General features: G+C 48.5%; 3 protein-coding genes and 1 long non-coding RNA gene across 4 annotated transcripts in view; 2 read left to right on the top strand and 2 right to left on the bottom strand.

Annotated features, from left to right (window-relative positions):
- Position 1: 1 nt before the first annotated feature.
- Positions 2-2,485, bottom strand: NAXE (NAD(P)HX epimerase). Its single transcript, XM_031436081.2, has 6 exons — positions 2,250-2,485; positions 2,027-2,135; positions 1,776-1,886; positions 1,579-1,692; positions 656-803; positions 2-294 (listed from the first exon to the last, which is right to left on the bottom strand). Exons 1-6 carry the CDS (start codon positions 2,429-2,431, stop codon positions 92-94), a joined length of 867 nt encoding a protein of 288 aa, XP_031291941.2. The 5' UTR covers positions 2,432-2,485; the 3' UTR covers positions 2-91.
- Positions 2,194-6,616, top strand: LOC135318484 (uncharacterized). Its single transcript, XR_010377492.1, has 3 exons — positions 2,194-2,330; positions 4,004-4,196; positions 4,685-6,616. It is a non-coding gene; the product is annotated as an uncharacterized LOC135318484 (long non-coding RNA).
- A 3,259-nt stretch (positions 6,617-9,875) lies between these two features.
- On the bottom strand, positions 9,876-14,698 carry TTC24 (tetratricopeptide repeat domain 24). Its single transcript, XM_064478137.1, is given in 11 exon segments — positions 9,876-9,951; positions 10,051-10,158; positions 10,196-10,290; positions 11,030-11,128; positions 11,461-11,573; positions 11,695-11,823; positions 12,366-12,569; positions 12,756-12,820; positions 12,822-12,885; positions 12,888-13,127; positions 14,650-14,698. Coding segments are annotated over 11 exon segments (1,242 nt in total).
- A 1,109-nt stretch (positions 14,699-15,807) lies between these two features.
- Positions 15,808-25,286, top strand: part of IQGAP3 (IQ motif containing GTPase activating protein 3) — a 36,684-nt gene continuing 27,205 nt past the window's right edge. Inside the window, exons 1-10 of the mRNA XM_031436073.2 lie at positions 15,808-15,874; positions 18,016-18,103; positions 19,952-20,108; positions 20,674-20,751; positions 22,058-22,134; positions 22,884-22,951; positions 23,041-23,154; positions 23,394-23,572; positions 24,023-24,110; positions 24,699-24,862. Of these exons, the coding sequence (XP_031291933.1) occupies positions 15,838-15,874; positions 18,016-18,103; positions 19,952-20,108; positions 20,674-20,751; positions 22,058-22,134; positions 22,884-22,951; positions 23,041-23,154; positions 23,394-23,572; positions 24,023-24,110; positions 24,699-24,862 (1,050 nt within the window). The 5' untranslated portion in view covers positions 15,808-15,837. The remainder of the gene's footprint in view (positions 15,875-18,015; positions 18,104-19,951; positions 20,109-20,673; positions 20,752-22,057; positions 22,135-22,883; positions 22,952-23,040; positions 23,155-23,393; positions 23,573-24,022; positions 24,111-24,698; positions 24,863-25,286) is intronic.

Here is a 25,286-nt window from a genome sequence, read left to right as displayed (position 1 = left end):
CTCCTGTCATCTCTTAACCTTTATTGCCAGAAGAGCTCTCTGGGAGAGAGGCACTAAGTCTTTATTGGGAAGAATGCTCACCCACCTTCCCTCACTGCAGACGGTAGACACACTCAGTGTCAGGGTAGGGTGGCAGATTCAGCTGATACTTCTTTTCTAGAGCAGGTGGCACAAAACGACCCCCCAGGTAGTGGTAGCGACCGGTAAACTGGGTTGCAGACTTTTTGGGTGCTGTCAAGGAGATGAGCAAGTCTGGCTGGATGCCTCCAGAGTTTCCCTTCTCCACATCCCATCCTGAAAAGAAGGTAGTATTCAGGAAGAGCAGAAGAGACCAGATGTCCAGTCCCCTTCCACACCTTGCTCTGCCCTAGTCCTAAAGGTGTGGGAAGACCCCTGGGTCCCCACCTGAGCAATTTGCATCCTTGGAGCTCCGTGTACTCCTGGGCTCTGGTCTCGTGCAGTTAACATGTAAAGGGCACTCCTGAATTCTTTGCTCCCCAGCCCTCTTGTGGGATCCATAAAGCTGTGCTCTGTGCCTCTAGACTCAACTTACTTTAGACTCAGTCTGAACCTTGGGCCAAGAACCAGGACTCCTCAGTACCTACCTCCAGACAGGACAGGGCCCCAATCCCCCCAACCTCCTTGGACCCAGCACCTGAGGGAATGTCGATGCTGGCAATGGGCACAGTGAGTCCATGCAGGACACTCAGGATGCTGTGGAATGGCTCACGAACATCACCTTTGAAGCTGAAGCCAAAGATGGCATCCACCACCAGCTCATATAGTTCATCAATCAGCATGGGCTGTGGTAGAGCAGGAAAAGGAAAGGATGTCAGAGCCAGCAGGTGCACAAAGAACCCTTAACAGGAGACGGCTGTCCTCTGTACCCACAGACCATTCACATAGACACAAAGTTTATCTCATTCAGATGGCATGCTGCTGCCTAGAGTTAAGTGCAAGTTGGTCACTGAGGCAAAGCTGAGTCCAGTCACATTTTCTATTCTGAGTGCCTGCAACCATTGAGGAGGCTCAGTGTAAGACAGCCTGAGACTGGGAGTCAGGAGGGAAAGGTTCTGCTCTTGGCTCTGCCATGATCTGGTTTTGTGACTCTGGACAAAGCCCTTCTCTGCATCTCAGTCTCTTCATCTGTAAAATGTGCTAAGAAATTTTTTAAAGTTCTCAAGTTTCCCACTCCTAAATCCATAAATTGAAGACAGGGTTTAGGATGAGGCAGTCACTTCAGCTCCTAATAGGGACAGATAATGTGTTTACTGCAGGCTAGAGGAAGAGGGACTGGCTACAGAGTGAAAGGAGTGACCATGGGAGAGAGGGGAAATGAAGCTTTAGAGAAGGTGGTGTTGGGAATTCATGGAGCACACCGTATGGAGAAGGTTCTTACACCACTTCAATTCAAATAGCATACTATTGGCACCTTCTGTGTCAGGCACTGCCCCTGCCCTCTGAGTTAATCCTCGAGAGAGGAAGGTAAGCAGATGAGCTCAGGCTGGAAGAGTGAGTAAAGAGCAGAGCACAGGCAGCAGTTACTGAGGAGGAGGGCACTGAGCTGGAGCCACCTACCTCTGGAGGCATTTCACCAAGGAAAGGGATGTCCATTTTTTGGCACTGGGTCACCAGTGCAGTGAAGAGTGGCTTATTAGGTCTTTTAGGGTAATAGATGGTTGGCTGGTAGCCCTATGAAGAAAGGAGAGGGGTAACTGAAGCCGAGATCCTAGAAACCTTATCCTCTCCCCCACAGCCCTTCCCCACATACTCACAAAGAGTTTGAGGTGTCGAGCACAGACCAGGCCATCTCCTCCATTATTCCCGGGGCCACAGATGACCAGGACAGTAGGCGGGCTCCTGGACAAGGACGTGGGTGGATATGCCTGAAGGCAGAGTCAAAGGGGATTCAGAGGGGCTTTGGGCAAGTGACAGCCCAGACTTGGCCCAGCCGTCCTCCCACTTCATTGTGCCCAGGGAGCTTGCACACCGACTCGACCTAAAGGTCAAGAGTTGCGCCACTGACCTTGGCAATGGCTGTGGCACAGCTCAGTCCAGCCAGCTCCATAAGTTGGTCTACGCTAAACTGGTACTCATTAAACAGCTCCTGGTCCACCGCCTGGGCCTCCTCCTGGCTGAGGAAACTCACAGCCTGAGTCCCCGCCCCTCAGGTGCTCGGCCCCGCCCCCGGAAGGGAGGGCCTTTCACCAAGGCCCGCGCCCCGCGTGCCCGCACGGAACCTCGCCTACCTCAGGTACTTCACCGCTGAACTCGCCATGACTTCTGGGTCCCTGAGGTCACCCGAGATCAGCCGCTGCGGCCCCCACCAGGTGGGTCCCGCGCGACAGGCGCTGGCCTGGACTCTGACGCGCGGCAGACGCGAGCCCGCAACCAGCAGCCCGAGCCCCAGCAGCGCCCGCAGTCCGGACATCCAGCTCGCTGGGCGCGCGCCCCCGGCCCGCCCCTGCCTGCCCGGCGCATGCGCGGCACCTCGCCCCGCCCCCGAGAGGCCAGGCCCCGCGCACCCCCTGCAGGAAGCGGCTCCCGGTCCGCGGCGCGCTCTGCTCCGCGGCTTCCGCGCCCTCCTGCCCCGGCCCCTTCTCGGTCCCGGCGACTTCCCTTAGAGTGTGGATCCCGCCCTTCGCGGGAACGTTTACATATTCCCTCGCATTTTAAGATGTCCCGAAATGCTTTGCTCCCAACCGCCCTTTGATAACAATACATGTTTTTGTAGCTCTTTCGTGAAGTTGTATAGTATAGCAGTTAGCCCAATTTCCTGCCGTACCACTTTCTTAGCTGAGTGAACTTGGACACTCCTGGTTTCAGTTTCCTGTCTATAAAATGAGGATACGAGTACATATTTCATGGGATGGTAATCCATGGAAAGCTGTCGACAGCTCCGGGTACATAGGGCTCTATAAAGTAAGTTAATGTTCTTACTTAAACTGCTAAACATTTTGTATAATTGAGTAACCCCCCTCCCCACTACAGGAGCTTCCCCTGTCTGTTTACAAGGATAGCACGCTGTGCTTCCCTAATCATATATAAAGATTATACCTCTTTATCAAGATAACGCTGTGGTTAAAAATATAGTTGAAACCGTAGACTCCAGGTCTAGATAATATTTCAAGAAAAGCATGGATAAGATGACAACTTTTTAGCCATGAGTTTTTACTATCAGGTTGTTGTTTTGTTTTGTTTTTGATGGAGGGAGGTAATTAGATTTATTTATTAGAGGAGGTACTGGGAATTAAACCCAGGACCTCATATATGCTAAGCATGCTCTCTACCACTTGAGCTATCCCCTCCCCCCAGCCACGAGTTGTTAAGAATGCAAGCACATTCCTACATGGTTAAGGGAGAAGTTTGGGAAATAACAAGCCAGTTACCGTTAAGGCACTAAGGTAAAGATAACCATTCAGGTGGAATGAAGGTCTTGTTTTTATGCTACTTTATTCTTTTTCTGTGTCATGAATTGTATTCCTGGCTGGTTCACTAAGAAAGGCAAGAACCCCTCCTGCTTTTTACTACTCCTCTGATAATCTCCTTTTTAATAAGAGGTTTATTGTCACCTATGGGATGTACCCTTGGCCTTCAGCTTTGTTTTACATGTTTCTTGTGGGAAATTGAATTTATCAGACTGTGATTGTGGTGGAAAATTGTTTTTGTTAGACCGTATTTATGGTTGGAAATTGAGTTTACTCACCTAAACTGAAATGTAGAGTTGACATTACAATTGGATAATCTTATCCAAGACCTTATTAGCTTTATTTTATAACTTAACTGGCATATAAGTAGCTTCACTTTTGTGTATTAGTTAAGACTCTCCTCAGACTTATTTGAGAAAATAAATTTGGTGCTTCTGAAGATTCATTTCTAAAACACAATGTGAAGCATGTTCCTTTGACTTAGATCACATTTGGACTATTTATATGTGCCAGATGCTGACATGAATCATATCATTTTATTCTCACAAAAAACTGTTATTATCCCCACTTTACAGATGAGAAAACTGAGGCTCAAAGATGTTGAATGACATGTCTAATGATACAGTGATAGCTGTCGGTGGAGCCAGGATCAGAGCACCTTGACCTAGAGTCTGCAGTCTTAAGCCTTATCCTATGCTGAAATGCCTCTCCAAATGCAGAACTGTGTAATTAAAAGGTTGTCAACTGCTGGCTTCATTCTGATGAGATGTAAGTGTAAAATAACAACACAAGACATATCCCACCACACAAGACATATCCCACCACACACACCCGGAATTTATGAGGGCTGTCCTTGGGAAGGCAGTGCCGAAGACCTAGTCCACTTTACTGCCTTTCAGACTTTTGGAGTTTTATTTGGGAAATGCCTTGAAAACCAGTTTAAGAAGGGCTTGTGGATTAATCACCTGCTGAGTTCCAGATGCTTTACATGTATTATCTATTTTAGTCCTGTCGCTCCTATGATGCATTTTTATCCTCATGTTATAGATGAGAAATTGAGTAGCAGGGAGGAAGTCAAGTAGTTTTCTTAAGATAATATAGCTATTAAATGGGAAAGCCAGTGACGATTGATACTAGGTTGGCCTGACCCAGTAGCAATACTCTTGTGTGGCAGACACTGCTACTTGTCCCTCAAAATCCATTCTCCTTTCTTTAATTTCTGTTTAAAGGCACTGTTAAATTGGCTTTTGTTACAGTTGGTGAACCTGCACCCTAATCAAGACATCTTGAAGGCCCAACAAGATAAGAAGCTCCACTTAGATAAGGAAGATTAACAGCTGCGTCATCTGCACCTAGTTCTGTGCCTGGAACATAGTAGGTCCTCTACAAATATTTTAATGAATCCTCAAAATGTCATTGTGAAGTAATTCACAGTACAGTAGAAGTTCTCTTATCTGACATGATCAGGAGTGAACTATTTTATTTCAACTTAAAACAAAAAATACATTCATTTGCTATCTGTCAAAGTGTGACCAGGGTCCCGTCTTTTTTTGTTTGTTTGTTTTATGTACACATATATTTCTTTCACATTCTTTTTGTTAAAAGTTATTATAAGATATTGAATATAGTTCCCTGTGCTATACAGTAGAAATCTGAATTTTAAATGTTTTTATACATAGTGGTTAACATTTGCAAATCTCAAACACCCAAATTTATCCTTTCCCACCCTTTTGCTGATAACCATAACCATACTGTATCTGCAAGTCTGTTTCTGTTTTATAGATGAGTTCATTAGTGTCCTCTTTTTTCTTTACTTTTTCTTTCTTTTCTTTTTTTTTTTAAGATTCCATATATGAGTGAAATCATATGGTATTTTTCTTTCTCTTTCTGGCTTACATCACTTAGAATGACAATCTCCAGGTCCATTCATGTTGCTGCAAATGGCATTGTTTTGTTCTTTTGTTCTTTTTTTTTTTTTAATCACTGAGTAGTATTCCACTGTATGTATACGCACCATGACTTCTTTATCCAGTCATCTGTCAGTGGACATTTAGGTTCCTTCCATGTCTTGGCTATTGTAAATAGTGCTGCTGTGAACATTGGGGTGTATGTATCTTTTTGAACTGGAGTTTTCTCCAGATATATGCCCAGGAGTGGGGTTGCTGGATCATATGGTAAGTCTATTCTTAGTCTTTTGAGAAATCTCCATACTGTTTTCCATAATGGCTGCACCAGACTACATTCCCACCAGCAGTGTTAGGAGGGTTCCCTTTTCTCCACACCCTCTCCAGCATTTATCTTTTGTGGACTTTTTAACGATGGCCATTCTGACAGACTAGGTTTTTTATTTTGATGACTTCCAGTGTCTCCATTTCTTCTTATGGATCACACTTCTGGTGTCAAGTTTTAAAATCTCTGTGCCTGACCCTAGATCACCAATTTTTCTCTAAGAATTTTTCCCCCTGGAATATGTTCTAATGCTACATTTTACATTGAAGTGTGTGATCCATTTCAAATTCATGTTTATATGACATATAAGGTTTAAGTGTTTAGGCTAAATGTTGTTTGTTTGTTTTCTTATTTTCGTGTTTTGCTGTGGATGTCAGTTTGCCCTACTCCCATTTCATAAAGAAACCGTCTTTCCTCTAGTGAATTGCTTTTGCACTTTTGCCAAAAATCAGTTGGGCTTGGGCAAATTTGTTTGAATCTCTGCTGTGTTTCATTGAACAACGTGTCTAACATCACACAGTCTCTATCAGCTCTATAAATAAGCATTAGATTAGGGGCAACATTTCTTTTGGTTGTTGGAATTGTAGTAGCAATTCTAATTCCTTTGCCTGTCCACGTATCTTTTTAAGGACAAATACATGTACTTTCATATATGTGTATATCAAAGTTAAGTTTTGCACCTTTTAAAAAAAATTCATGTAAGAGTTCACCATCAACATTTACCGCATTTCAGGCACAATTACACACGCACTCTCTCATACTGTTGCATTTTACAGATGCGCTGGAAGTTTATTTAGTGAATGGCTATTAGTCACCCCCAATTTTTTATTATAGGTAAGTAATGCTGAAATGAATATTCTTATCATTCCATGTGCATTGGCACCAATGTTCCCCACGCCCATTTTTTTGTCTTTGAACTTTGTTGTGTTCTAAGCAGAAACGGATTTTGTTTAAACTTTTATGTGGTTGAGGTTATAAATTATTTCCTTTATGACTTTGGGGCTTTGTTTTTATGCTTGAGAAAGACCTCTGCTCAAAATGATAGAATTAAAACACTCATCTCTTGTTCTGTGGGTACTTGTATGGTTTCAGTTTTGCAATGGCAACTGCAAAATAAGTCCACCCTAGAGCTCGGGAACTCGCTCATGTGGCTCTGGGCTGCCCAAGTCGTGTTCCTGGGATCCGGACCTGTCCCGATGACATTGGCGCCAGTCGTCGGGCGCCGCCTGGCGGTCACTTTTATATCGTCTGCCCTCCGGAGCGCTTTGCAAGGGAAGGGATTCGGTCGCAGTGTCCGAGGTAGAGTTCCGGGAGGCCGGCGGCGCAGACGAGATCTTCCTGGTCTTGCGGGGCAGGCGCACATCGTGCTCTCAGTGGAGCTTCGACTCGCAGGAAAGCGGGGAAAGATGGACTTTGGACTCCGGGGCCCCGGTGAGGGCCCGCCAGGACGGGTCGAGCAGCCTCCAGGAGGAGACCGACCCAAGCCCCAGGCCCGGCCTCTGCATGGAGAGGAGAGAGTGCCTGCATCCAGCGGCCAGACGGTCGTCTGGAGGTGTGAACCGTCTTGGTTGGGCAGGGAGGCCCGACCCCTGAACCCCAACCCCAGGACACCACGCCACAATCCCAGCGGAAGGTGGGGAGGGGGCTTTCTGAAGGTGGTTGGGCCATGCTCGCTGGGTGCCTCCGGGTAGGTGGGAACCTCTGGGCGGTGGTGGGATACTGGGCTCTCTCCTCAGAGGATAGTGGGCACCTTGGTTCTAACCCCCTAACTTCTAAACTTTGGTTTTCCTGTGTCTGTAGACCTGTGTTCTGAGGACGTGGTGGTGGCACTTCCCTGCCCATAACGTTTGTTCAACTCTCCGCTGTCCTTTGATGAACGGTGCTAGCAAAATTCTCATGAGTTGAGGGAGCTGGTGCGTTGTTATCCACACTTTGAACGCACTTGTGGATCCGGGGTCCTCCAAGGGCGACTACCGTCTGAACGCCCTGGGGTGCCCCTCCCCGTGTTCTCGGCTGGGGGCGCGGAGGTGTCTTTGAAGAGTTACAGTTCTCCATTTTTCTCCTATAAACGTCACCAATTAGATACCACCTGCAGTTTGTTTCCCTAAGATGAAACAAAAAACCGGTATTTTGAAACCATCTGAGTGCAAAATTCATCTAGATTTTTGATTTCCTACCAATTTGGTTTTTGTTGTTGCAGGCTTTTTTAAAACTTTTTTTTTTACTGAGTTAGTCATTTTACAATGTTGTGCCAATGATTTCCCACTAATTTGTAATAGGCTCGCTGTTCACATTTTCATCAGCAGTTTTTAAAGTGACTCACCTGAATCATGTCCTCCTTAAGGATTCAACTTAGTTTTCATAGAAACTGTTTTCACACTTCACTTTGTTTAAATTACAGATTACAGTAGCAAATACAACTTGGGAATAATCACATTTGGTATCAAACACAACCAACTCTTGGTAAGCAGTGGCTTAACTGGGGGAGCAGAACTGCACAGCATGCTGGAAGGCACTTGCTCCCTATGTTTGAATCACAGCTTCACTTACTAGTTGTGTGACCTGGGAGGCAAACTGCTTAACCTTTCTACCTTCCCATCTGTACAGGGGGATTCATCTGCTCTGAGGGTTAACGAAAGCACTCACGAGGCACTTAGAACAGTGACTAGTACGTACTAGGTGAAGCAGTGTTAACATCACATTGTTGTGGCAGCAATTTTCCTACAGCTGAGAGGCCTGTGTCCAGCATCTCCGTGTTTCACGGGAGTAGAAGAGTGGGTCCGTCGGTCAGTGATGTGTCTTCTGTAACTTTATATCCCCATTTTCCATAGGGGAAAATGGAGTCAGTGACTCGGAAACCTCTTGACCCAAGACGTCATAGTTTTAAGAACTGGCGAGATTCTTTAGCAATCATGAGGTTGAATCCAGAAAGAAAGGGTGGGAGATTCACCATCTGTTTTTTGTGTATTGAGTCAAAAAATCTCAATGAGTGCACAGGATGCCTCAGTGCTGAGTCTGTGAAGCCCTTGTCCAGCCTGTGTGGGTGCCCACTTGCTGATATGTTGTGTCCATACAGTTTTCCCCGCGGATAAGTGGGCAGGGCCCAGTCGCAGAAACCCCTGGAGTATGCATGTTGGGGAGGTACTGTAGAGGCCGTGCTGTGGTCAGTAGGTGAGGTCACATGATCATACAGAAGCCCGACTTGGTGTGTCTCCTCTGATGGTTCCTGCTGGGGGTTTCCCCGGGCTGTTTGGGGGACCTGAAGGAGGCAGAGAGGGGCTTTCCCAGTGGGAGTGACTAGGGAGAGAACAGAAGGAAGCTTGCTCTAGTTCCAGCTCCTGTTACCCTCTCTGGCCCTTACCTCTGCTGGTGGGCTCCAAGGCAGGAGGGAGGTTTAAGCCTCATGTTGTTCCCCCATTTAGCAGGACTCCCCCTTTCTCTGAGGCTGACACTCAGGCTGTGCAGGAGGCAGGGGACACCACGGGCCTCCAGACCTGGGTGAGGGTTGTTTACACTGCTGAAGGGTGAAGACAGAGGCTCTCAAAGCAGTGTATCCCCAAGCTTCAGACCACGTATCCCACCAACTTTAACACTGATCATGGTACATTAAAATCATCCAAAGCCACATCTACTGTCATCCACTTTCTAGGCTTCCTCCCTTCCCCCAGAGACCTACCTATTGGCTTGTGGGCCTTTGGGTACTAGAATGCCAGGGTTCTCCATTCGGAGGGGACCTTGTTCTCCAAGTGGGAGATGGGCCCTGGGACCTGGACCTGGAATGGAGAGGGACACGTTCATCACAAGTCTCTGTACCAAGAATCATGGTGGAAGAGAGACATCTTCAGAAGAACAAGGAAGGGTGGGTGTCGGGATGTGTTGGTCACTGTATGTGGAGGGTGCAGGGCAGTTGCTTGGCAAACCTGGGCTGACTAGAGGCCAGACTTGGGGAATAATTCACCACTGTTACCGGAGCCTGGAAGAAAACATACTGAAAAGACTATCAGTGAGTTCAAGGCAACAAGTAGCAAGGAACTCTGTCCTCGGAGTTCCAAGCCTTTGCAAGAAGAGACTAGTAAACAGTAAACTAAAGTAAGAAGAGGGCCCAGTACCTGGAATGTAGTAGGCTTTCAACAGCTTTGGTGCTCCAAGATCCAAGGTGTGTTCTACAAGTTAGGAGAGCCTCGGATGTGGGGAGGAAGAGGCAATTTAGGGAAGGGTTTAGGGGAAATTGGCCAGGGCCTTGAGAAACAAGCAGAAAGGGGAGAGGGGCTGGTCCTGGGGTTCAGTGTCAGACCTGAGGCAGGGAAACAAGTAGGGGCGGTAAGGGAAACAGGAAGGCTGAGGAGAGTGCTCCCATTTTTGTGAAGGAGATGCACAGCTGGAAACAGCCCACTTAGACTCATGCTCTCGTCTTGATGCCCATAATGTGGGAACATTCACCATCTCCTCTTCCTCTTTCTCCTCATGGCCCTCTGACTCTTCTTCCCATCCACCTGAACATCTATCCATCCTATAAGCTCTGCTCCTGCCCTACTCACCTGTGCTGCACTTCTGTGCCCCTTCCCACCCTGGCTGGGGTACCTGCTACTGGGCGGGCCCTGCCTGGAGCCTGGGACCCGCTTCGAGCTGAGGTCTGGGAATGAAGGGGAAAAGGAAATCAGTCTGAGGAAAACAGCTATCCCAGCTGTGGATGTGGCATGCGTGTATTGTCTCCTCCACACAATGGCCCCAGAAAGACAGAAGTACTAGAGGCAAACCTGGGTATGTCACGTGTCTAAGGGTGAAATTACAGGGTGAGGCCCTCTGTTTTGTTGCAGTCTCTGTTAGCAACTTGTCTACCACCTCATCCTTCCCTGGGCCTCCAGGGGCAAAGTCACAGAAAATTGGTAGTCAACTGAATGGAACACAGGTCTTCTGACCCTCGATCCAGTCCTCTTGCCTGTACCAGGCAAATTTCATTTTGCCTGCAAATTGTAAATATGGTGTCCTAGCCTTTCAAATAAGAGGACATAAGCGGTTGCCTGAGAAATCTCCGTGTGAGGGAAGAAGGCAGTTGGAAAGACATGCAGCAGTTGAGAGAGCCTGGGTGGGAGGGGGAGCCAGAAAAAGAGGGGCACAGTGATGCCCCATAGAGAGGGAGAGAGGAACTTCCTTGGGGCACTGCTCCCATCTTGTGGCCCTTTTGGGAACTGCAGTCAAGGACTTGAAATTTTCCACTCCTCCCAAGTATGGTTCAGTATCCCCGGGGCAGATGACCACATATGAACAGCCAAGTGCAACATCCCTGAGGACATCAGCTCTGCTCATCACCACCCCTTGCTCTGGGTAACCTCTCCCCACCCCCCAGCTCCTTGTCTGAGGCGTCATCTCACCAGAGTGTGAGTTGGGACCAGCCCACCCTGGGCCAAGTGGGTTCTCATGGCGTCTGCCAGCTTGGCCACCAGCCGCTCTCATACAGAATCTGGCTCCTTCTGGGAAGAGGGTGGGTAATGGGGAAGGCCTGGGCTTTGCAATCCTCTGGGGATTGGGGAAGAAAGAAACAGGAAAGGGGGAGGGAAGGGGGGGCTTTGTCTCCCTTCTTTTCTACACCATCAGGGTGCCTTTGCCAGGGTCTTGCTGCTGCCTGCCCGGAATTGTAGATAGACTGTATCGCAATAGTCCCAGGACCTAGCACCCAATGTGCCTGTTGCTTGTTTGATGAGTGAATAAATGGTGGGGGAAAGGCAGGCATGTCAGCCAGAGAAGGGATAGCAGCTGGAGGGGATAGCAGGGAAGTGGTAGATTCTGGGATGGAGGGTCTCACCTGACACTGGGCCAGTGCTTCCTCATAGTACTTCAAGGCCTGGTCATGCTGCCCCAATCTGGCTGCAGCAGCCCTCAGACCTTCACAGGCCTGCCACTGCCCCTTCATGTCCCCTGGGGAAGAGAGCCTGAGAGGTCCTCCCATGGCTCTCTACCCTGACTGACCCTCCCCTTCAGAGGTCCTCCCCACAGCCTTTCCCCACCCTAAGCCACCTGCCAGCCCCCTCACCCTCACCAGTGTCCCGTACAGCCTGCAGAGCATGCAGGTAGTTGTCCCTGGCGGCCTTGTGGTCCCCCAGCTGGCTCAGTGCAAATGCCAGGCTGCCAAAGCTCCGGCCCTGCTCCCACCGCTGCCCCACAGCACCTGGTGACAAGAGCACACACCCTCCTGAGAGGACCTCAGCTGCTGGGGCATCAGGACCCTACGCCCAACAATTAAGGGAGAGTTGCCAGGAGTCCTGGTGCTCAACCCCAGCACACCTCCAGATGCACCCACAGAGGCCTGAGCTCTCAAAACAGCCTCTTTGCCCTAGGTTTTGGCCTGAATGCCTCCCCCTTGGCTAGTTTGAGGCAGGCAAAAACGCAGGCAAGGCAGGTATTAATAGCTCCGTTTTTTTTATACGTGTGGAAACAAGCTCAAAAGCAAAAGTGATTTGCTGAACATCAGTCACTACACACTGGGCTGCTCTTCAAGCTTCCTCTCCCAGCCAGGGCTTTTCCCTCTGCCCATTGCTGCCTTCCCAGGCCACAGCCTCTGGGCCCATCCCTCTGTCCTGTCTGGTTATCTCATCTGTTCCCCTAGTCCTCACCTTTAAGTGTCCATCTACTCTTCAGCCTTGGGGCCCCAGCTGGAACCCCCTTTTAGTCCTTTGGTCCCAATCCCGTTCCCCAGACCCTGGTACCCACCATGCAGGTCAGCAGCCTTCTGGTGAAACTCCTGGGCTTTCTGATAGTTGCCAAGGGCATTGTGGGCCATCCCAAGGTTTCTTAGCACCGTGGCCTCCTCTCCTGGCCCCCGGCACAGGGGCAGGGCCTGCAGGAAGGCCTCTGCTGCTAGCGGGAACAGCTGGAGCTGGGAGTAGCCCAGGCCTAGGTCATTATAGAGTCGCCCTAGAGGGCATGGCCAAGGTCACTGGTAGCCAGGTCAGAGGCAGCTGAAGCTGTACTAGTGCAGTCTCTTCCCTGCTCTCCCAGGGTCCCCCCAGCCCTCAGAAATGCTTCCACTCCACTCCTCAGAGTATCACCGGGTCTGAATCTCCCCAGATCCCACACCTTTGTGCCCAAAGGCCTCCTCACCTAGCAGTCCCGGCTCAGTGCTCCTCTCAGCAAGCCTCCGGCTCTCTTCCAGCACCTGCACCACTCTGCAGGCAGTGGGCTGCTAGCTCAGGCTGTCCCAGGGCCTGGTAACAGGCTCCCATTTTTGCATGGGCTGTTAGTGGCCCAGGGCCTTGTGGTACCAGGCCAAAGCTTGAGGCAGGTTGCCTTGGGCTTGGTAGGCCAAAGCCAGATTGAAACGCTGGTCACCATGACACCTGCCCTGGGCCTTCTTTTGAGGTTGGGCCCGTAGGAGCAGCTCAAGGCCTCTGGCTGGGTCCCCGGTCTCCACATAAGCAGCCTCCAGATTGAAGGCACAGGCTCGGAGAATGGGGTTGTCCCTGGTTTCTTTTTCTTCTCAGAACTTGAGGGTGAGGGCTCTTGGAGGGTATCCTCAGTGTTGAGGGAAGACATAGTGCTGACAAGGGGAAGCAGAGGGGTCAGTATGTCACCCTTGTCTTTCTCCAAAGTGCTGTTCATCTAGGGCAGATCAGCTCTACCTCCACCTCTGACCCTTGGTGTTGCAAGGATTTCTCTCTGCCTTCACTTTGCTTCACTGATCACTCTGGACACCATATCAACTCACACTCTAACGTCCCAATTAATTTTTAGTCCTCTAAGACTCAGTGCAAGTAACAGCTTATACTGAACCGACCTGAATTATATCTTGAAACGAGACAGCAGGAGAACCTAGATTATGAGTGGATGGGTGTACATGGAGGAGGCGACGGTGGAGGAGAGGCCCTGTATGTGCTCCATTCATTCATCCTTTCATTTATTCATAGAGTTCAGCAGCATTAAGTATACACACATTGTTGTGCAATCTTCACCACGCATCCAACTTTTTCATCTCATTCAATAAACATATTGAGAATCTATGTGGCAGACCCTTAAATTGCTCCAAATCTAGTAGGAAAGACAGACAAGAAAGTGAACAACTCTAACCTAGTGTGACAAATGTCATAAAAGACATAAAGTACTTTTAGAAGTAGGTAGAGGTGATACATTCTCTTTTTAAAGGAACCCCCCCCCCCTGCTCTTTTAAGACCCTTGTACCTGGGGCATTCCTGGCTACCCCCACCGGGTCTTGGTGCCCCAGCTGCAGGACGCCTTACCTCCTTTGATGTTCCCTGTAGCTGGCTTTCTGGAATGGTCCCTCTGGCTAGGGTTACCTCCCTTAGCTCTTAGCTCAGAGCCCCTGGGGTTACCAGACAACCAGGTACTTCCCTCCACTCCTAGGGAATTCTTTTACTGACAGCTCAGCTGCCCTATCTTAGTGCTGAATTCGGCTGCTGCTTGGGCACAGATACCTGGATTCCATTGTCTTTCCTGCCCCACCCCTCCCCACCCCTGCAGTCAGGCTCCATCAAGGGCTTGTTACTAGTTACAGCTTCAAAGATCATCTATCCCATTCCCTCATTTCACAGAGGAAAGGACCTCAGAACAGGTGTGACTTGCCTGAGGTCACAGAGCAGGCATGTAGCTGGGATTAGAGCTCAGGTTTTCTGACTCTGGTCCCTTCCACTAACTGTGATTGCAAGCTTTAACAAGGCTTGGGCTGTCCCAGAAGGTGAACCCTTTCACATATACCTATATGAACAGAGACACATTCTTACACACTATGCTTCTGTGTAGTAGTTTCATATTTGAGAACAGGGTGAAAGGGTGATGGGCAGGAAAGGCCTGGAGATCAGAAGAGCCTCTCTGCCCCCGGACTCCTTTTCCCAGCTCCACTGCAGCCTTCAAGATCTGCTTAATGAGAAGACAGCAGGCCCCAGGACAATGGGCCCTTACTGCCCTAACTCACCAAGGGTGGCCTGCATCAGAAAGCAAATGTCCTCATTTTCCCAGGTTATAAGGAAGTAGCTGGGCTCACCTGCATTTGCTGGGCAGCTTTTGCTGAATGCCTGCTGTGTTGAATGCATGGTGCTATGTGCCACAGATGGAGCCCATCTCTGAGGGGGGCTTTCCTAACTGCCTGAAGATGCTACCACAGCCTGGCCAGAGCCAAATTTGCAGCTCAGTCTGTTGTTCACTCAGCAGCCCCTCTTAAGGGGACAGAATGACCTGGGGAGGGGTCAGGGACTGAAACTATAAGTGATATCATATAGTATTTGCCTTTCTCTGACTTATTTCATTAAGCATAATCTCTAGGCCCATCCACATTGCTACAAATGGCAATATTTCCTTTCGTCTGTTGATGGGCACTTGGGTTACTTGCATGTCTTGGCTATTGCAAATGTGCTGCTATAATAAACATTGGGGTGTTTGTATCTTTTCCAATTAGTGTTTTTGTTCACTCCTTTGGTTTTCAGTCTCATGGCTGGGGCCTTGGGGGTGGTATAGTATATAGTGGTTGAGAACTTAAGTTTGGGGTTGGACTGAGAATTTGAATTGTGGCTCAGTTTCAGCCTCAGTTTCCTCCTTAATCTTGCACATGCTGTTTCCACTGAGTAAAATCCCTCTCTCCTTCAGTCTGATACCAATTCTAGTTAACTTTTCAACCCTGACTGTGACCTCCACGAGGTAGTCGTCCTATCTTTCACTGCTCTTAATTACAGCCATTATCTCCTCTTTCTGTGTATCACTAACCTCTAATTTATTTGGCCTATACGTTTATCACTCATTCCAGAACAGCAAGATTCTTTAGGGCACGAATTGTGCTTGTTCATCTCTGCATCCCCAGTTTAGTGCATAGCACCAAGTAGGACCTCAAATTAGCAGGACCAGATAATAATGTAGGAAGTGGAGCGGGGCTAATGGAAATACTAGGGGGGAATGTTAGAGGCAGGGGCAGGGACTGCTTGAAATAAGGCGGTTTGGCAGCGAAGGAGCTCTGGAGAAACAGAATCCCAGAGTACCGCAGGAAGGGGAGCGCCTCTCCCCGCCCAAGGCGATACCCTTCTTCCCACCTGGAGGCGCACCTCTGCAGCCTGGAACTACAAGTCCCAGAGGCCCCTGCGGCACAGACCGGAAGTGCCCTGTCTGCCTGTGGCGACGGTGAGGGGCGGTGGCGGGGCGGTGGCCGGGCGGCGGGAGATTCAAACCTGGGAGAAGGAGGAACATGGAGGGGAGAGGAGCGGCCCCGGGCCGAGCGGTCTGTGAGTGCCAGAAGGGGCCAAGGAGGGTCCGGCAGTGGTGCCGCTGTTCGGGGACTCTGTGGTCCTCGGAGAGCTTGGGGCGGGGGCTGGACGCGGGGCGCGCCAGGCAAGGGGCGGCCAGACTGTACTCAGTCCGGACTCCTGGAGGCTGGAGTAAAGCTGTGAGCAGAGAAATGCGTTGATTTCTGTGGCCGTCTTCAAAGCTTACAAAGAGTTTTCTCCCTTACTCCCAAATTCTAGGGCTCCGGGGCTGGGAGAATGTAGGTGGTCTGGACGGCCCCTTAAAATTCAGCAGTTACTGAAGGCTACCGTACTTGCCAAACGCTATAAGGGGACCGGACGCCTAATAAGACCTGGGGAACTTCCTTGACTTTTTGATACCTCTTTGAAACAATGCCTCTCAAACTTTACGATGTCGGAATTACCTGGGGAGCTACTTAAAATGCAGATTCCTGAATCCTATCCCAGAGCTTTAGCAACAGTAGGTCTGGATTGGGGTCCAACTCTTTAGAGAGACTGGCGCCAGGAAAATGGGCCTGCAGAAAGGTTTCTATGTGACCTTCTGAGTGAAAAGCAAAATCTGCTCCTTCTTCTACCCTCTTCCCTGCCACTTCATTAGTATTCAAAAAGCAAAGTCCACGTCCACGGATCTGTTGAAGGAAAGCTAGTTGCAGACCTGAAAATGGCAGGAAGGCTGATTTTTCTTTTTTTAAGACTGTGTGTCCGTACAAAGTCCCACCCATCTCTCAGTCTCCAATTCATAACTCTGAGGTGATGTCACTCACTTACTGGTTTATTTTCCATGCTTAGCAACCAACACTTGTTCCTCATACACCCCCTCAGAGGAACTGATGGATTTCCTGCGATTGGCCAGTGCTTCCAAATCTGAATGTGGAGGGGTGTGTGTATGTGTGTATGTTTTAACTTGTTTAACTGCCAGTTCAAATAAGACCTGCCTCTCCCCCAAATCATATTGCAGGATATGCAATATAAGGAAAAGAGATAAAAAGCAGGGCGACATTAAGTGCTGAGTCAGACAGATTTACTAAGTTCTGCATCTTTTCAAGTTCTCTGACTTTATTTTCTTGGTGTATATGTGTAGCTTTCTCTCATTTTTGTCTGATTTTTGTATTGTCTTCCTTAAGGAGACTAGAGAGATGAGGGAGAAGAGGGGGTAAAAGGATAAAAAAGGAGGCCGTGGCTAAGGCAGAATATGAATGCTGTCTCGTTTAAGAGATTTCCTTTTCTTGAGTTTGGGAGTCAGAATATTGTCTGCATTTTATTTAGCTTGGAGATTATTTTCCTCCTCGGGTGACCTATACTAGAAGGGAGAGGAAATATATCTTTGTGATCTTTTAAAATTCTCTGTCCTTCCACTTAATTCCAAGTGAGTGGCCTTTTCACATGATTTTCTGTATGTTGAACTGCCTTTTCTCCCTTTCCTCCTGTTCATTCTTTAAGATTCTACTCGTAGGTAGAATCCCTTGCTTCCTCTGCTGCTTCCGTAGACTATTTATGAGCTATAATTACATATATCACATTAGGCTGAAGTTTTTTACTTACATGTTTTTCTCTTCTAATAGTAATCTTTGTACTTCTTGAGAGTATGGGTCCACTAGCCCAGTGCCTGACATCCAGGAGGTACTGAATGAATGAGTGGCTGTTGAATGATGAGTCCTAGTTGGTTCTGTTAACCTAGCCTCGGGGAGAGTACCTGAGGAGGATGACACAAGTCCAATTCTTGGAGAACTCAGAGTCTAATTAGGGATGAAATGAGGAGCTCAGTTTCCAACCAAGGAGGGATCTGGACATCCCTGCTGGGAGGTCCTAAGGGAAGGACTGTGAAATAGATTTGGGAAGGAAGAGGCCAGGAAGATGGCTGGAGAAGAAAGGGGAGAAACACCCCCAGTATAGGAAGAATCCCCTGTTAAAGGGTGGAGAGTCTACCCTTTACAGGGTGCTGACTATGATAGCTTTACTGGCCAGGAGCAGAAGATTGGAGCCAGAGTGTCCAGGGAATAGGGGGGCAGACATATGGGAGATGCTTTGGGTCTCTGAGCAGGGTTGCCTAAAAAAGTCTGTTAAGAAGAAGCTTTAATGCTATGGCCCTCTATCTTATGCTCCCTTTATTGACTCTTCAGATGAACGTCTCACAGCTGAGGAAATGGATGAGCAGAGGCGGCAGAACGTTGCCTATCAGTACCTGTGCCGGCTGGAGGAAGCCAAACGGTGAGCAGAGGGATTGCCTCTTTCTGGTCTCCCTTTCCCAACCTGCCCACCCCAGGCACCTGCCGCCAAAGCAAATGCAAAAAGTCAAGAGTCCATTCTATGGGAAAGGGAGAGTTGGAATAGCATCTTTTTTTTTTTTTTCCTGACTTTTTTTTTTTCTTCAGAGTAGTTTTAGGTCCACAGAAAAATTGAGAAAGATACAGAGATTTCCCATATACCTCCTACCCCCAAACAGGCATGGCCTCACCCATTATGAAAATCCCCACAAGAGTGGTGCATTTGCTACAGTTGAGGAATCTACTTTGACACATAATCATCCAAAGTCCGTAGTTTGCTTTAGAGTTCACTCTTCATGTTGTATGTTCTATGGATTTGAACAAATGTATTATGACATATATCCATCCATCATTATAGTATCATAGAGTAGTTTCACTGCCCTAAAAAGTCTCTGTGCTTCAACTGTTCATCCTCTCTGCCCCTAACCCCCAACCCCAACTTCCGGCAACCACTCATCTTTTTACTGTCTCCATAGTTTTGCCTTTTCCAGAATGTCATATACATCAAATCGTACAATATATAGCTTTTTCAGATTGGTTTCTTTTATTTAGTAATATGCACTTAAGTTTCCTCCATGTCTTTTCATGGCTTGAGAGCTCATTTCTTATTAGAGATGAATAATATTTCATTGTTTGGATGTACTACAGTTTATTAATCCATTCATCTACTGAAGGTTATCTTGGTTGCTTCTAAGATTTGACAGTTATGAATAGAGCTGCCATAAACATCTGTGGGCAGGTTTTTATGTGGATGTAAGTTTTCAGTTCCTTTGGAGTGCAAATTGCTGGACCATATGTTAAGAGTATGTTTAGTTTTGTAAGAACCCACCAAACTGCTGTCCAAAGTGCCTGTACCATTTCGTATTCCCACCAACAATGAATGGGAGTTCCTGTTTTTCCACATCCTCACCAGCATTTGATGTTGTTAGGGTTCCAGATTTTGGCCATTCTAATAGGTGTATGCTGGTACTCCTCATTGCTTTAATTTGCATTTCCCTGATGACTTACAGTGTGAAACATCTTTTCAGACGCTTATTTGCCATCTTTATATCTTTGGTGAGGTGTCTTTTGGATAACAATCCTTTATCAGATATATTTTTTGCAAATATTTTCTCCCAGTCTGTGGCGTGTCTCCTTATTTTCTTGACATTGCCTTTTGTAGAGCAGACGTTCTTAATTTCAGTGAAATCCAGCTTATCAATTATTTCGTTCCAGGACTGTGCCTTTGGTGTTGTATCTGAAGTCACTGCCATACCCAAGCGCATCTAGTTTTCCTCCTATGTTGTCTTCTAGGAGTTTTACAGTTTTGCATTTTATCTTTAACTTGATGCTCCATTTTGAGTTGATTTTTGTGAAAGGTGTAAGGTCTATGTCGAGATTCATTTTTTTGCATGCGGATGTATAGTTATGCCAGCACCATTTGTTGAAGAGACTGTCTTTGCTCCATTGGTTCCAATAGTCAGATGCATAACCAGACTGAGTGAGAGGTTATATTGTGTAACAGGTAAGAGCCTGTTTAAGCTTCACTGAAGATGGGCAGGTTCAGCATCTGCCAGGGAAGATGTTACTGGGGTGGATGGAGACTCAGGATTGGCCAATCCATGTGTTTGGGGCAGCTTGTGAGAAGGTGGGAACAGCCAGGGAATGGGCAGAGAGGGGAGTTGGGAGTAGGGAAGAAGCAGGAGGCAGGAGGCAGAGGTGCTTAGAGGGAGAGAGGGAGGGAAGGTCCTGCAGTTAGAATGAACTGCTGTGGGCTGCCAGAGTGGGTGAGAAGCTACTCTCCTGCTTTCAGCTGGATGGAGGCCTGCTTGAAGGAGGAGCTTCCTTCTCCGGTGGAGCTGGAGGAGAGCCTCCGGAATGGAGTGCTGCTGGCCAAGCTGGGCCACTGTTTTGCACCCTCTGTGGTTCCCTTGAAGAAGATCTATGACGTGGAGCAGCTGCGGTACCAGGTGGGAAGCAGAGGTCTCATCTTTCTTCCTCTCAAACTACATCTTCTCCTCACAGCTGTGAGAGTAAGGTGACCATATAATTTGTTGTCCAAACCTGGGTACTTTTGAGGATGACAAGGGGTAATATTAATCACTGCACTGGAACAACAGTTATCAATTGGTATCTCCCAGCCTGGCAATGTGTACCATCCTTAGCAAGGGACATTGCTAGGAGGGCTTTGAGATGCCTCTGATGTGAGAACTTCCAGTCAGACTTTTCTACCCACAGTCTACACTCAGAGGCTTGTGGGCTTTGCTACCTTGAAGGTATTTCCAAGTTACTGCTCCTTCCCTGTGCCTTTCTTTTCCCTCCCAGCTCTGGACTCCCCTTTTCTAGGAAACCTTACTAGCTTGTTAATCCCATCCCTGTAACATCCTTCCCAAATGTGATGATGGGTGATGGGAAGTCCATAGGGCAGAGTCCTCTGCCCCGACACCTTGAATCTTCAAGCTGTGGTCTGGGCTCTACCGGAGGGAACCCTGAGAACTATTGAAATAGATTATCTTCTCTTTCCTTCCCTTCCAGGCAACTGGCTTGCATTTCCGTCACACAGACAACATCAACTTTTGGCTGTCTGCAATAGCCCACATCGGTCTGCCTTCGGTAACACAGGGCCTCAAGATTGGGGTTCATCTCTACTCTGCACGGGCACCTTCACCCCCACCACACACATGCTTTATCTCTCTGAGACCCTTTAGCACTCTTCTCCATGTGTCTTCTAAACTAACTTAATCTAAGAGTTTAAGTTCTTTGGGGCTGTGTGTCTTTGAACCATGTTACTTGGCCTCTGCCTCCACTTCCCTGTAGGTAAGGGAAGCAAAGGGAGGTGAAAGTTCCCTGGTCCAAGATGCGTTGTTTCCATTAGTCAGCAAGTCTCCTGTATAACACAGGAGATGGGCCTCACATTGGCTGGCCACCTCGCCACCGAAATTTCATAGAGTGAGGCAAGGACGTACCACATCCCTAGGTGATGGACTTGGAAGCCTAGTCTGAGACCCCAGTTGGACGCATGCTGCTTGGCCTCTCACTCTTTGAGTCTCAGTTTGTTTCTCATCTGTAAAATGGGGATAGTAATCCCTCCCCTTTCTACCTTATAAGGCTATCAGGAGGATCACATAATCTGTGTGAATTCCTTTGTGAATTGTAAAGAACTATACAAGTTAAGGCATAAGATTCTGCAGGGTTTTTCTTCATTGTAGAAGAGAACTGTGAGACCAGGGAATAGCAGTTAAGAAAGATGCTTTGGTGGGAGGCAAGAGCAGTAGAGGCCAGGTGTCCTCCGAGAAGCTAGAACACTTTTAAGTCTCTAGATTTGGTCCTTTCTTATGTATCTAAGGTAACCAAGAGCTATCGAGGTTAAACCTCATTACAGTCACCAGGTGGCATGGGAAGCCATGCCTGGGGTGACTCAGTTCTTAGAGGGGTCCCCACTGATCAGTAGCCTCTGGCTTGCAGACAGGGATGGCATGCTCTGACTCTTTGTTGTCCTTGGCAATGTATGCCTCATTGGGCCCTCTGTGGGATCATGACCAGCTCTCAGCATGCCACCTTTCTGGTGAGAGGCCAAGGTGAGGGGTGCAAGCTGGCTGTGTCTATGCAATGAATAGGGAGCCTGTTTCTCCTGGAGCCTGTGGCCTGCATCCTATAGCCTTGATAGCCTTGTCTGGTGTTTGGTTAATCTAGGCTTTTGTGTCTGGTTGGGTCTTGGCTTAGTACCTGTCCCCAGTGCCTTTCCTTTGCACTGAATGTGCAGATGCAGTGCTGGCTGTGAAAAATTGGGGAGATTGAGCCAAGCCCCAGGCAAGAAAGGAGCACATACCCCAAGTGGGAGAGAAAGACCCCTTCCTCAGCCCATATCTGGTGCTGCTTAAAATTCTCCAATGGCAATACTGGCTGCTTTCCCCTCCAGACCTTCTTCCCAGAGACCACGGACATTTATGACAAGAAGAACATGCCTCGGGTGGTCTACTGCATCCATGCACTCAGGTGAGAGACCAAGACTTTTGTCATCCAGGTTTCTCTAGGTGGATGCAACCACCAATCAACAGCAAGAAACATTGCAGCAGGAAGGACAGAGGTTAGACCATAGCGAGCACTCCTCTGGAGAGTGAAATCGTCTCAGTAGAGAGTCTACATAGTTTTGTTTAGGTTTATGTGCATGCTTATGGGCACATTTATGTGTGACCTATGTGGGTAAAGGGAAAGGGCAGGCAGAGGAGAGTTCAGCTTGTAACTAGGGTGCCAAGGCATCAGAATAGGACGCATCAGGAGTGTCACATGCAAGTCAGTGTGAATGGTGAAGGCTGTTTGGTCCTACTCACAGCCAGCCATCAGCAGCCAGCTGGCTAAATCATGGAAAGTAATTGACCAGTTCCTGTGTTCACCACATCATCCCTTCCTGACTTCATTTCCCATGTCCTTTCAAGTCTGTGTGCCTTAACTCAGCAGGTTTCTGCTTACTATGCCCTTTCCATCCTCCATATCCATCCAGTGACCTGCTACTGCAGTGTGTCCTTCTCTGTGACACCTTCCCAGTCTCCCCTGCAGTATCTTGTTTATGCTATAGCACTTGCCTTGGGCTGACTTACAATAACATCTCTCCTTGTGGCTGGGAGGTGACTTGAGGGCAGGTGTTGAGTGGTCTTCATCTCCAAGTCCCCATAGTATCTCCTGCAAACCTATTATAGGCAGCATGTCAAAATGAATAGGCCCCAATGCCTTCCATTCTTTTGCAGTCTCTTCCTCTTCCGGCTGGGATTGGCCCCTCAGATACATGATCTATACGGGAAAGTGAAATTCACAGGTAAGCCCAGCTCTTCCCCAGCCACCACAGTCTGGGCAGGGTCTTGGGGGTTCCGGGCTTGATGATGGGCACCTGTGCTATCATTGCAGCCGAGGAACTCAGCAACATGGCCTCCGAACTGGCCAAATATGGCCTCCAGCTGCCTGCCTTCAGCAAGATCGGGGGCATCCTGGCCAATGAACTCTCGGTGGATGAGGCTGCAGGTAGAGCCCAGGTTCCCCTGCTGGGGTAGCTCAGTGAGTATGGGAGGACCCTGAGCCTTATAGTCCCTGTGTAAATTCTGGACCCTTCTCATGGGGGGCAGGGCCATCAGGCTACCTGCCTTGCCTGACCCCTCTGGATGGAAAAAGGGGATGATGTCAGAGTGGCCTACAGCTGGTTATGCTGTAACTGGACTGGGGTATGCTCTGGCCTTCTGACCTTGTTTCCACACCCCTCCTAGTCCATGCAGCTGTTCTTGCCATCAATGAGGCAGTGGAGCGAGGGGTGGTCAAGGACACCCTGGCTGCCTTGCAGAATCCCAACGCTATGCTCGGGAATCTTCGAGAGCCTCTGGCAGCCATCTACCAGGAGCTTCTGGCCCAGGCCAAGATGGAGAAGGCTGCCAATGCCAGGAACCACGTAAGGGACTTGGAGGGCAGGGGTCAAAAAACTGGGTGTCCTGGAAAATCTTAAGCGAAACCAGAACTCCTATTTGTCCTGTCTATGTGTTCCAGAGTTGCTTAGAGGAACTGTAGCTTGTCAGTTACTTTAGAGAAATAGGAGAGGATCTCAGGAGAATGGTGAGAATTCAGAAGAGAAGGGAAGGGAAGAGGTTTTGGGGGAGGGGGTTGAATTTTCAGGCAGGGCTGAGAGACTGGAATGTAGGACTGGATGAGATTGGACTGGAGATTCCAAAGGTTAGTTCAACCTATGTCAGTGCCAGGGATTAGATCCCACGATTTCTTCAGATTCCTTCCAACCAGACTGACCTTTGGCCTTGGGAAGGTCCCCAGAAGAAGAAATAGTTATAGACAGGGAGGGAGGAATAAAAGATCGAACTGGTCTTCCCAGGTTCCCTTCTCAATGTAGTTTTTGCAGAATGATGGAGAAAGCCAGGACATCTATGACTGCTACCTAACTCAGGCTGAAATCCAAGGCAACATCAACCACGTCAATGGTAAGAGAGACAGGCCAGGAGGGGTTTGAGAGATAACCCCCCCACCCCACATAGGGAGTTTTGGAGTTGGCTTCTCAGGCCAGAAGACCCACAGCCTCACTTGGGCCAACACTTATCTCAAGGAAAGATGAAAGTCAAGGCGGTGTGTTCTCTGCTTTACTGCTATAGGTGTCTGGAGAAGTGGTCCCTGTCAAGGAGGCTTCTCTTTGAATGGTGGTCCATGGAGAGAACAGAGGCAAAGGGGCAGGATTTTCACCTCTAGGTGCTGGGGGCGGTTTGTCTAGGGTCCTTTGAGAAAATAGTGGAGGATGATAGGGGATCAGGGCAAGAGAGGCTGCTTGAAGACCCAGGATGGAGTGGGCACCTGCCCATTTGGATCAGGATATCCTCAGGGTCTGGGGTGGTGAGATGGGAAGGCTGTAAAGATCAAGCTGAAGAATTTGGGCTGGACCAGATGGGCCCTAAGAATCCAGGACCCCAGGGGGCAGGGGTGGGGGTATCCGTGAATGGGCAGGAAGAGGCCTGGGCTGGGGATGGTGAGGGATGGGCTTTCTCACACTCTCCATTATGGTGTCTTGGTCTTTTCAGTCCTTGGGGCTCTAGAAGTTGTTGATGTTGCCCTGGAAAGACAGAACCCTGAGGCCTTGCTTGAGGCCCTTCAGGACTCCGCCCTGGCCCTGCAAGGAGTGAGGAGAGATTTTGCTGATTGGTACCTGGAACAACTGAGCTCAGACAGAGAGCAGAAAGCACAGGTCAGGCTCTAAGACCTGCTACCTCCTCCATCTGACTATAGGATGGGGGGAGGGGGACCTTATTTAAGCATCACCACTGTCAATTCTTTGTATTCAGTAAGTGCTGACTACATATTTAAATGGTTAAATTACCCCAAAGCCTAATGGACCAAACTAATCAGCTTCTGCCCTCTAAGCATCTCTTATACTGACTGGGGGAACCCAGGGGCAGTCCAGTAGGCAGTGATATGCTCCCCCGTTACTGAATTGGGGCCTCAACTTAGCCATCTTATTTTCAGTGCTGTTGACTTTTTCCCGGACACTATTTATACTTGTGTTGCCTATGTTCTTTCAGATGTTTGCTGGGTAAGAAAAAGTCAGAGGTTAGAGATGGGTTCATAGGGATGAGTGAGCTAGGCTAGTATGCCTAAAGGGAAGAGGTGGG

This window comes from Camelus dromedarius, chromosome 23 (genome assembly GCF_036321535.1).
Source record: "Camelus dromedarius isolate mCamDro1 chromosome 23, mCamDro1.pat, whole genome shotgun sequence".
In the NCBI taxonomy this organism is placed as follows: Eukaryota; Metazoa; Chordata; class Mammalia; order Artiodactyla; family Camelidae; genus Camelus; species Camelus dromedarius.
The sequence above is the reverse complement of the archived record's forward strand: the minus strand, read 5'-3'. Positions and strand labels throughout refer to the sequence as shown.